Source organism: Diadema antillarum, unplaced genomic scaffold, assembly GCF_040938485.1.
Source record: "Diadema antillarum isolate AM-2024a unplaced genomic scaffold, OU_Dant_1.0 scf00000029, whole genome shotgun sequence".
NCBI lineage: Eukaryota > Metazoa > Echinodermata > Echinoidea > Diadematoida > Diadematidae > Diadema > Diadema antillarum.
Genome location: NW_027270918.1, coordinates 8,750,239 through 8,763,354, shown reverse-complemented (window position 1 = coordinate 8,763,354; position 13,116 = coordinate 8,750,239). Strand labels below are relative to the sequence as shown.

The window sequence follows — 13,116 nt, the reverse complement described above, 5'->3', positions numbered from 1 at the left end:
TGTCCACAAATTATAATTGTAAAATAATAAGCCATATTGCAAAGTCACATGCTTCCCCATAGGTTAAATGCTGCAAGAGTTTTGTTGATACATGTAGCTTTGCTGGTACATACATTGCAGTTCACACCACCATTTTTGGTTGTTGACAGGGTCATATGACCCTGTCAACAACCAAAAATGTTCACACTGTGAGGTAAAAAGTGAGGCAAATAAAGTGTCATCATAGTGCTTTTGGGTACATATAATCTGTTTCAGAAGGTCATTGCATCAAAATAAGTAAAATAACTCCTGTTCCATTTTGTACTTTGTAACAAAACAGAGAAAATGTTAAAAAGGAAAATTGCAGCTGCTATCCAATATCCCCAGGGTAGTATAATTCATCACTGTACAGACAACCACACAAGGTGCTTCACTTCCAGCAAACATTCTATCAATCCCTCGTTTCTTCCCCTCAATTCTACTCTGATTGTTCTGCCTTTTTCTCCTCTCTCACAAAATCCTTTACTTTGGTATCCCCTGTCATCCCTCCTCTGCTTCTCCATATCACCCTCTCTCTAACCCAGAACAGGCAAGTCCATATTTCTTTCTCCCTATCTTTTAAAGACTCCTATCAGAGAAGTAACCACTTCTTTGGTTTAATGCAATTTAAGAAATTAAAGGCTCCCAGCACAGTCATAAAATTGCATCCACAATCCCAGCTGCTCCATTTTTCATAACTCCCATTTTCATAATTCTCAAAACATTTCTGCTTGTGAACTCAACTGACCGGTGAACCAGATGGTGCAGCCACGGAAACCGCCACGCAGGCCCATGACCTGCCCACGCTTGTCTCGGGACACATGGTGGGTCTGTTCCGTCACATTGGTGGCGACCTGCTTCCTGGACTGTGGGGGAAGGAAGAACACAGAAAGAGTGCAACTTAATACCAAGTCTGTCATACTCAGCTGACAACCTCTTTACACGCAATGTTCACAGCATTTTGGGATTGTGGTCATGACGAGGCTATGGACACACAAACAGGCACAAAGCTGAACCTTATTTCAGATGTATACTTTTTGCAGTGATGTAAACAGGTGTCCATTGCACTATCATGTGAGCATGGGTACATTCAGTCTCACTGTCTCACTCACATATGCCAGAGTGTGCTACAGTGGACCACCTCATGATGAGGTCCAGAGTGGAGCTCAGTGTACCATGCTGTGCCACAAATATTGACTGAAAACATACCAGACCAAATATTATCACCTCCGCCAAGGGAGGAGGTTATTTTTTCATCGGCTGCGGTTTGTTGGTTAGTTTGTAATAGTTTGTTTGTTTGTTCTTCAGTGTGCAAAATAACTCAAAAAGTTGTGAACAGACTTGGATTAAACTTTACAGGAAAGGTTAAAAATGACACAAGTAACAGATGATTAAATTTTGGGAGTGATCCGGGAATTTTTTATAGATTTTATGAAGGATTTTTGATATTTTGGCAGGTAGGGTCAATGAACTTGGGAGTTCAAGCAGGGCGTATTTGAGGTTTGCATGCGCGCACTAAAGTGCGTGCTCTATAGTGTAGTTTCTGCTACCGTAGGGGTGAGGGCGAGCTGCCACGCAGCTGAAAGTTGATGATGTAACAAAAGGCTTCTATATTGGGAGAGTGGGTTATTTTCAGCATGCAGAGTGGAAATCACTGATCTCTATGGAAGAACAAGATCAGTGGGGGAAAAACCTGCTCGGCGGAGGTTTGCGCTCTTAGAGTGCTTTTCTAGTTAACATTGATATGGATACCACATTGCAAGCCGATTTGAGATTGAATCAATTCATTCCAACAGGGAAAGATTTAGGTTCAAGGAAAGATCCACAGTCCATCACAGCAAACGTTACTTGACTATCAAAATGTGTTACATTACACATGTATCATCAACTCATCATCACATCACGGAATGTTGAACCTCAGCTTATGTAAATCTAAAGCTCCCTAAAAAATGTATGCTCTGGTCCAGTTTGCTTCATTTGAGACTGAATGCTAGATGTACTTATCATGTAGTAGAATGACATGACATGGGAGAGAATTTATGACGCTTTATGGGATGTTCAAAAGTGCTGGCAATGAGTGATGTGCCATATCAATGCATGCTTGTAATTGTAATCATATAATGAATGGCCTGTACAGTGTAATGGATATGAATAACATGTACATGAATGCACCTGTTGCTAAATACACCTCTCTCTCTGTAATTTAGATAAAGAGCTAGGAGGGGTTTCTTTGGGTAGTCATTTCTCTCTACTACAAAATGACCCCAACACTGCATGAATGCTTGAGAGTACTGTAAAAGTGGAAATTTGGAACAATTAAGTTTTTGAAGAGTGCTAATGCTGATGATCCTCATTTGCTTTTGGAGGATGACAGCATTTCTATTCATCATCAAATATATTTGGCAAGTTGTTCTTTTTGCACTAGTTCAAAATTATTTCATCTTTGTAAACATAATATTTCCACACTTAAAGCAGTCTTGCAACATGGAGAGTGCTCTTCACATCTTAAAGAAGGATATAGCGTTAAGGAAAAAAGCATACTTGGATTTTATTCATTTACATTAGTTACTTTGCAGCACATAAATTTAGGAAGCAAATTAACATTGATCAGCAAAGTTTGAACATGGCAGTGTAATCACTTTATCATTAATAAAAAGACAGTACAGCGGAGAGATAAATGCACCTTTTAAAACAATTTTCATAAAACACTAATGCCGATGCAAAATTATTTTCATCCATATGTCATATCTCCTACCAGCATAATGATAAATCATGCCTTTCTTCTACAGTGATCAGTACTAATGCATGTTAACAGAAGCTAACACGTTCTGTTCTTGTCAACCCAAGAGTACAGTATCACTTCGGTTAATCTGTAATGAGTACCGTAAAGGTGCATATAGGCTACTCATGAAATCAACTTCTGTGAGTCAAGCAGTAAGGCAGATATTTTTTCTTCGTGTGTGTGTGTGTGTGTGTGTGTGTGTGAGACAGTCAATCAATTTGTTCCTGCCGTGAAGCGGCCACATGTTGCTAAGCTACCGACCTGAGATTAAATACTACCAGTACACTATTAGCATGTGTACTCTTGGCTGTTTTGAGTGACATCCACACCTTTTCTCCTCACATACAGCAGCAGTTTACTTTCTTTTAGTCTTAATTTTTTATGGCGACTTGACAGAAAAATACATTTTCAGGACTTGTTCGAAATCCCTTTATTTCAAAATCTCCTCCTGCATAGAAATTTCATGCAAAAGTTACCACGGTGGTCAAAGATCTCATAAAATTTCAAACACATATCTGCGATGCATTTATCACGACGTGGTAATATGCATATCATTTCATGTCGTCGCTACGTCTGGAGAAATAACCCGCATGCCTCTACAGGAATATAAAAGTCTTAACATGGCAGTGGCTAAAATAGCCGGGCACCCATCACTACTAGCAACTATGCCCTGCGTTTTCAACAGCTATTACTACTTACACTTAATAATCACTGCCCCGCCTCAGATCAAAGGTCTCTTTAATACATAACAGAAGGGCTTAAAGTGCCTTATGAGGCCACGGCTTGTACAATCAATGTACATGTGCCCGTTCACAAAGGTTGTAAGGTACATGTGTACGGTACCAGCATGCATGGTACAAACAGGATGTCACATTTTAAGGTACTGGAACAAGCTGGTAGTTTTTCAAGAGAAAATAAGGTTGGGGGTATTTAGCACAATCCCGGTACCCCTTTCCCCATTCTCTGCTCAGTTCATAATGGAAGGCATGGACTTTAGTACTACACTACTGACTGCATCCTCTGACATAAGGGACTAAAGGTTTTCATGCCCTCAAGTCACAAACAGCATTTAAGCTGACTGGAGATAAATGAAATTCCAACAAAATTCCATCAAACAGAAAGAGGACAAACTTTTGAAGAGTCTACATTACATTCTGAATTATATCTTATAAAATATCTTAACTTTGCTGAAATTTGCCATTTCAGATAATTAAGCATTGATTTATTAGAGCCCCTAATGCAGTTTGGTGGTAAGTGGATATAAATCAAAAGTCAATCTGATGTATTCTTGCTGATAATATTCATAAAAGGGCTAAATTTTGAAGTCACATTCTCCCACCACCATCCCGATCCCCCCCCCCCCAAAAAAAAAATAGAATGCAACTTATGAAGGTTCGTAGTCCGACCAAAAAAAAAAAAAAGATTGTGCAGAATATAGTGGTAGACTTGTTACTATATAAGCTGGCTCAATGAACTGTGGGTAATAACCATGTCAGTTACAGCTTGTGCAAGTATAGATAACAAATTTCATGACTGGTGCCAACCAGACATTAACAAATAGATCATAAGTTCATAACAACTGCTAGCATGACTAAAAAAAAAAAAAAAATTGTGTGTGAAGACCAAGCAGCTAATCACATACAGTGCGTTCTCATATCAGCACGCCAGGTAGTACAAACTGTACTTTACACACAAGCTATTTGATATCGATGTCACAGGACCTCTCCAAGCAATCACTGGTTAAAGTTCTAGAGATGTTATCACGACATGACACTACATGTAGGTGATTATTCTGATATCATAATTCATACATACATGTATATGAAAGAAAATGATGTGCACGTATTATGGATTGAGTGAATGCAGCTATATACTAGTCATACGACATCAGTGAACTTTGAGGAAAATCAGACCATCTGTTCAAAAGTTCTAAAGTTTTGGTGCTTCCATCCCTGGAAGCCACATTATTAAAGTTTCTGATGTCACTGAATGACAGTAATATAAAGAAAATATAAAGAGAATTCCACAAACTTTGCCATTTTTTTCAATGAAAACTACACATTCTATCGACTTGTTACTGACATTTCAGGAGTAATATCAAAGAGATCTTTCATTATGATAGAAAAATATGGAGGAACTGGGAAAGGGTTTTTTTTTTTTTAGAGTTTTTTTTTTCTTTTTTTTTCGATTTTCCTCAAAACTTCACTGGTATGTTCTACCAAGTATTGTTTCATTTACTCAATCTACATGGTGGTTGGGAAAGCCTGCCCTTGAATGTTTCTCTTCAACCCTCGATGTGCCACATCAGCATGAGAGCCATGCTTACTTATCACGCAATGGGCGTACACTCTCATTGTCTACACCTATTGATTTTGACAGATGGTACTGAATGAATGCTCGAATCCATTGTTAAAAGTTGAATCGCTCAGAAAACTAGCTGTTCTTGCTTATAAGCTTTTGAAGCCCTTGTGAACTACTGCAATTCTTTCCAAATCTGGGCACTGGAGGATTAGCACCTGAGCACTGGCTGAAAACTTAGCCGATGCATTCTGAGTCAATGCTCATGTATGATAGTAAGAATTCTTTAGTTTACAAGTATTCTATAAAGATCATGAGTGACCCCCACTCCCAATGTCTAATGTCTTATTCTCCTTCTCTTCCACAAACATTTCATTTTGTTTCATTCCTAAGTTCCTGAAGGTAAAGAGCAAATTCAGTGGATCCATTTAAACTTGAATCATCCCTGTTGCCAACAACATGCCTGACTGCCTAAATTGCCCCCACACAATAGAAGTCACTGGTTATGGATCTTGTCTCTATCAACACACTTAGTATGAAAATGAGGGAGATTACCTAATGATGACAGGAAATATATACTATCATCAAACATTTACATTCAAACAGCACTTTCAGGTTTAATCAAAAAGACCTTGACTTTGATATGAGACTCTGTAGTTGATTCTGAATAGTGGTAAGATACAATATCGTAAGATTGCTCCCCTATAATATCAGTCATCGCATAGTGTTGTGAGTTGTCAGCTCAAACTATACCTTGAAGTGATATTCTCTCAGACTCAGGAATAATTCTTTGCAAATGATGTCTACTGCCCCCAAACTGCATTGAATTATGCAGTGCCAAGTATCCTGCCGAATTTTGGTGGTTGCTTGCAAAATGAATTGCACAATTTGGCAGCGGAAAGTGTGGTTATGAATTTCCAAAGAACACAAACTCACCGTCACGTAGTGAATAGTTATTGGTTATTAAAATCACTGGCAAGACAAACTGGCAAACATTCATACATCAGTGCTAAGTGATAAAATTCTACAGCCTATCCCTCTGCTGGATAGTCATTGTTATTAATCTGGTCAATCCTACACAGAAGAATTTGAAGATAAGACAAGGCAGAGGTAATCTTAAAGGACAAGTTCACCTTCATAAACATAAGGATTGAGAGAATGTAGCAATATTAGTAGAACACATCATTGAAAGTTTGAGGAAAATCAGACAATCCGTTCAAAAGTTATGAATTTTTGAAGTTTTTGTGTAGTACCCGCTGGATGAGAAGACTACTGCAGTGTATGAATAACTTAGATGTCACATGCATACAACAATATAAGGAAAATATAAAGAGAATTTCACAAAATTCCATCTTTTGAAAAAAGTACACATTCCCCTGACTCGTTACCGACAAATGTTATGGGTAATATTATTCCCCCTGCCTTTAGAAAGAGGCAAGTCAAGTGCTCTTTTATTATGCGAAAAAAGTGAAAATATGTTGAATTTTCTTTTACGTTTCCTTTATACTGTTGTACGCATATGACTCACAAGCTGTAGTAGTCTCCTCATCCAGCGGTTCCAACACAAAAATTTAAAAAATTCATAACTTTTGCATCGATTGTCCAATTTTCCTCAAAATTTCACTGATGTGTTCTACTAATATTGTTGCATTTTCTCAATCCCTATGTTTATGAAGGTGAACTTGTCCTTTAATGAGGGAATACTGCATGACAAAAATGTATCCATTATATAGGAGTAGGATTCAATTCTGCTTGCACTGATGTCAAGAATTCTCTCGCATTGATTCCTGTCATTACAAGAGAAACTGTGCCATCTTCTACAGCAGTGGCTTTTCTGGCCAGCCTCCAATACTGAGTTGATGTCAAGTGTGAGGATATCATATCTAAGTTGCCATCTCTTCAGATGTACAACTTTGTACTGGAACAAAGAAAAGAGCTTCATTCTGTTATTTGGTAAAATACTCTAGCATTCTATATCAACTTTGCAGTCAAAGTTTACAATCTAATGCTTCATGAATCTTATTTGTTGGGGTGAAATGTCAATCATATGAGTGAGCGTCAGGTTAGTGCTTCAAAGAATTTATTTCTATTCTGAGGTTATCCTATTCGACAACGTGCAACTCTTCAAAAGACTAAAAGAAACTTGGCTCGTAACTTCGGATAAACCCAAAGGGAAAATTATGTTTGTTGAAAAACAAAATAAACTAACTTAAAGAGAGGTTAGAGGTTCACACAAATGTATGGCTTATCACAATCTTCATAATCTTGGACCACTGCACACCACTAGGTTTTTAATACATTGGACTAAGGACTGCTCATGTCTTTTGTATAAAAGCATGGAATTTCAAGCATTTATACACATGAAGCAAATCGTGGCTTTCATCAATAGTGACAATTGGACGTTATCACCATGGGAGAGCTGTACATGTTGAACATTTTTTGACCCCAATTGCTCTATGAATACAATTATTTACAACTTGAAAATCAGTGAAGTGAATGACTAATTCATTGGTATTTCAAATGTGGTATAAATAACTCCCTGTTCACACTTCTGGAATGGAACATGTACATATCATGACAATCACATGATTTTGTAAAAACGGAAAACAACAGTCACACATACTCATACTGATGCTAATTCAATATCACACATCATATCTTTCACAAACAGTTGTAATCTTTGTTCAATTGTGCTTTCCGAGCCATTTAGACAGCATGAGAGAATAAAATGATCTATGATTTGAATAACCCTCAAGAGCAAAATATAGTTTCTCCTTCCATGAAATCACCAGCTAGCCATTCAGCATAGACAGAGGGGTCTATGCTTTTCAAGTTGACAAAGGATAAATTTGCAACTTATGAAATATATATGGTATGTTGGCATATGGTGTTCATGTAACTGATAATTTCAAGGTGTCATATCCTTCCCCCCCCCCCCGCCCCGTAACACTAAAATCTCATATTGTTTTAACTGAGGGATAACTATTTGAAGACTTCTGAGCACTTAATACTCGAATTTACTTCAGTAAACAATGTTTCTCAAAGTTTTAATCTGATAAGGCCATCCAAAATTAGAGCATTATCTGCAATGAGAGTTGTGTACAAACTTGTTAGAATACAGAATTTCGGACTTTGGGTTTCACAGGTTTTGCAGTCCATTGAAACAAATAAAAAGAAGAGAATTGAGGACTGAAGGGATTTGTTTGCCAGGGTCTGGCTAATAATTCAAAAGGTTTCAAAGTCAAGAACAAATACAAATATGGACCCTGTTTATCAACACATCATGCCATTAGCATGATCCTATCAAAGAAACAAATCGGTTTATCACTGAATTACAAGCTTGGCATGCCTCTTCGGGTAGAAATTTGTGAATGATTGACTGATGAGGGTATTCTTTGCATATGAGATGTTGAAACTTGTTCCCAACAAATATTGATGGAGCAGGCTGATAACTTTCATTGTTATCACACACGAACCTTGCACTTGACTGCAAATATAATCTACGACAACACCACACGTACCTTATAGAATTGGTTGACTGTATTCCAGCCTGTAGCAGCATAACATGCAGCAAGTACTGCAGCCATGTCTCTCATGTGAAATATAAAGTATCATCTACAACATTTTAGGAAACTTGTCACCTTTCAGTACCTTATGACTAGAAAATAAAATAAAAACAATTCATCTTGCCATCACTTATGTAAACCTTTCTAAATATTTGTTGTTGTTTTTTTGCTCCTGTTTTAAGTGTAGTGCAGTACAAAGCGCTTAATCCCCTTATTGCACATGAATTATGTTCCCACAAAGAACAGTAAGATTTCATGACATTAAACATATTATATTCTGTTACTGTACAAGACAAATCTGCTTTACAAAGTACCAGGGATTTGATACCCAATTTTTGAACTTAAATGTACAATAATACAATGCAATACAGTCACTTGCTGCTTTGTTTGTCTCTTTTGAAATATTTAAATATATTACAAATGCAATTATCTTGCAGACATTATGAGTTCTCACATTTTTCAGAAAGCAATTGGTACCATAATACTGGAAGAGAATAGAACTCAAATAGCCTATGGCTTTTGTAAAGAGTTGTGGCGGCATTCCTTACGGTGTTCTGTACCATTGTTGAATGCAAAGTTATTTACATTTGTACATGTCACCAACAGCAAAGTAAAGTTAAATCACGGCCACGGATTTACTAAGGTGACGCTGCACATTTATGTGGGTAAAGGTTTGTACTCCAAGCTGCAAAGGCCTTTGCAGATTCCCCTAACAAACACAAACATATACATGTAAGTTTCAAAGGTTTCTAGTCCAAGAGAATTGCACTGCGCTTTGCTATTTAGGTGCCAAGTATGGACAAGACCTTGCATTGTAATTAAGTTAGATTTTCACAGGGACTGCAGTAGCAGTTCTATCCTCTGGTCTGGAGTAGGTGCCAAAATACTAGTGCCATTCACAAACACCCAAATTTCGAAACTCAAGTTCTACATTGCGATGCAAAAAAACATAACTTATGTGTGTGACACAAAAAACCTGTAAAGTGTAACATATTGTAGTTATCATATCCTCATAGCAATGCAAAAATCAATCCCCCTTAATTTTTTTTTTTGAAACATTGTCATTTGTCCTGCACAGTGTGTGTTTGTGATTCCATAAGGTTCATAAGATACTGACTTTAAAGAAAGTAAAACACTGATTCTTTGCATGAACGGTTAAACATCTGCATGCAGGGAATCAGAAGACATAGAAATCATTAGTATGCCAAATGGCCAAAAGGACTGTCATATTATTGCACTTGAGTACGTTGCTGCATTGAATCTTACTTTCATTCACATAAACCCATTCAAAAGAAATAAATTTTACCATTGTATGGCTATGAAGAAAATGAATGAGGTTTATCAGGACTTTTTCTGTTACATTATGTATGAAATGTTAAGAGAGCAAAAAAGATAACACATATTATAAATTTTGGTCAGGTACCTAGTATGAGCCAGCTCAACTTCTATCCAGCATGACTCGCACTTTTAAAAACAAATATTTGCCTACAAGAAGAATATGGCATATGGCATTCTCAATTATCTTTTAGACGTGATCACCTCCAAGTGCACTGCTGGTACATAGGTCAATCTGATTTACTTTTCACTCAATAGCTTGGTACATATACCTACTCTGTATGGATAAGTTGAAGTGGAAAATAGGCAACGCCCCCTCTTCTTTTCTCTATCTCTCCCCTCTTTCTAGCTCTATCTTCTCCCTATCTTATTTTTTTTTCTTTCTCTCTATCTTTCTCTCCCTCTGCCCATGCCACCTGATGTACCAAAGTTCTGCAGTTCTTCAGAGCAATACTGACGATTTTCCCACCCTTTATCCACACTACTTGATAACATGTGGATTCATAGCATTCTCAAGGGCTCAGAATGTCACAGGTGTTGGGGATTTAAAAAAAAAAATCAAGTGAGATCATACTTTCATCCAATTTTTCTTTTGTGTCTTCCTTGCAGCCAAACTGATTTCATTCATCCTCTAGCGTTACATGTTTAAAATAAAGCACATTTTTTATCCTTTGAACACAAAAATAAAAATGATCTGTTCTGACACTAGTTATTTACTAGGGTTATCATACATGTTCAAAAATGCAATCCTATTTCACTATATAAAACTTTATTTTGTTGACTGTTAGCTGCACAAGTTTAGACTATGCCTTTACAAACGTATCATATCATGTCCCCACAGTTCACTTCAGTTATAGAGGCTTGATATAATGTATACGAAACTAGAGAAAACCACATGTTTTACAGGCCCTCAGGTCAGGTTGTACATGTTAATAGTGGTTAAAACAAGTAATTTGCATGTCATGGTTGTGTTTTACATGCAGGTACCCGAAGCTGCAACCCGAGTGTGCAACAAATACTTGCATGCATAACACACAACACAAGACTAGTATTACCAGCACAATTTTTACAGCACCATCAGGTATGAATGAATTTGATACCAGCTACTAAAACGGAACGTATTAGTTACTATCATCTTAAAGTACTGCCAAATAAATTTTGTTCCTGAGTCTGAAGGTCTGCTGGTAGGGATGAATAGATGATGACACACAGAAAGTTCCAGCAACAGAGAATATATATGTCAATTCTGTAATGTATCTTGTCGCTGTTACTACGATGCTATTCTGAATGACGAAAGAAAGAGAGGTCATTTCACAATAGATGGTAGACCATAAAGACATTTTCTACCAAATTCATCAATACAATCACTATCAAAACAATCAGACTCGGAAAATAATCTGTAAGATAAATGGACTACATTAGGTACTGATGCACTGTCACATTGCAGATTATGGAACATGACTGGACAAATTTGCTGTTACTAACGCTAAGCATTAGTTAAACAAAGTTTCCTGCATTGGCTACAATGTATCCTTGATGACTACTGCAGCTGGATCGGCTTACCCAAATTTGTTGTGCGCACAAAAAGTGCGCTTTTATTCATTGACATCTATAGAAAATTATATCATAATAGCACATGTCTTCACCTGAGCTTTCTATTTCTATATACAGTGTTATGCTAAAGCATTTCATAAATATATTTTCTAACAAAAATGGTAGTATTAAGTTTGCTTTTAAAGAGTCAATTTCATCCAATACACATCTCATATTTTCCATATCAAAAGAACAATGAAGGCAACTCATGCTTTTTTTTTTTCCTCGAAATACAATGCTGAGTGACTTGTTAATGAAACATCTTGACTTCTCCTCCGTATTTACATCATGTTTTTGCCTCTTTCCTAGCATATCTACCCCTGCCTCACATAATGGCTGTAAACATAAAAATTCATTACAAACTGGAACTTTGCAGGATACAATGTCACTTTGTTACTAAAATATTGGTGCAATATAGAAGAGGTAGACACATAAGGGGGGAGGGGCAACAGAGACACAGACGGGGAGAAAAACAGGGAAAGATACAATCAAAAAAAAAAAAAAAAAAGGGGGGGGGGATAGACATAGAGAACACGAGTGAGAGAGAAAGACACACACAGATAGGTTGACAGATGGAGAGGAAAGGCCAAAGCCAAAGAAAAGAATATACAACCCAATGATATAAGACAGTCCAATGAACACAGCAGGCAAATGCAGTTAATCATTTTAACCTTTATAGAAGTATGGATGACAACAAACATGATATTTACAAGGGAGTGTCAGGATGTATGATTGAAATTTACATTTTACAGCATGGGAGAACATGATTTATAATCATTTGCAAACTTTGTGTTTTCTGTCTACATACACTGTAATCATTATTTTTTCCAATTCATTTTGCAAGGATTTGACACAAACAGACAAAATGGCTAATACAAGTATAATGTTGTGCATGATGTCCATTTCGCTCGATTCATGGAAACTCAAGAATGTATGTTCCTGTATCATGAAAATGTTTTCTAAGATACATGGACTGGTGGAAGAAGAGCCTTTGACTGAAGTAATGTCCATGTTGAACTGAAATAAAATAAAATGAAATAAAATGAATGAAATGAAATGAAGCCTAATGACACGTGGAGCTGTTCTAGAGGGGATTTGATGACTTACAGCAAGGTAATGATTAGTGTCACCTCGTACCAACATCAAGTCTAGCCTAATACCCAATGACATTTTTCCAACGACAACTGCAACAACTAACGGCTGAAAACTTACTGAGAAGTACTAGTAGACAAAATTACTGACTATTCACTCTCTCATCTCCCCATACTTTTGTTTTCCCATTGACGAATATTGGTATGACTCTCCCGTTCATCACACAGAAAAAACATTGCATTGTTTAATCCCTGCTGTCACTAATCCAACAAAAGATAAACCTTTACTAATCAATCATTTTGGGGGACTGTTAACTTGCTGACATCATGAAAGAAAATCCACCAGAAATTGGAGGCATCGATTTTAAGCTGAAAGATGAAAAACTTTCTGAATGTTCTGATGCAGTATACACCATGACTCATGGGAACAGAA

At 37.0% G+C, this 13,116-nt stretch overlaps 1 protein-coding gene across 1 annotated transcript in view; it reads right to left on the bottom strand.

Annotated features, from left to right (window-relative positions):
• The window catches only part of LOC139739321 (bifunctional 3'-phosphoadenosine 5'-phosphosulfate synthase-like), a 43,764-nt gene that overhangs the window by 16,285 nt on the left and 14,363 nt on the right, over positions 1-13,116 (bottom strand). The window contains exon 3 of the mRNA XM_071649939.1: positions 767-884. Coding sequence (XP_071506040.1) covers positions 767-884 — 118 coding nt within the window. The remainder of the gene's footprint in view (positions 1-766; positions 885-13,116) is intronic.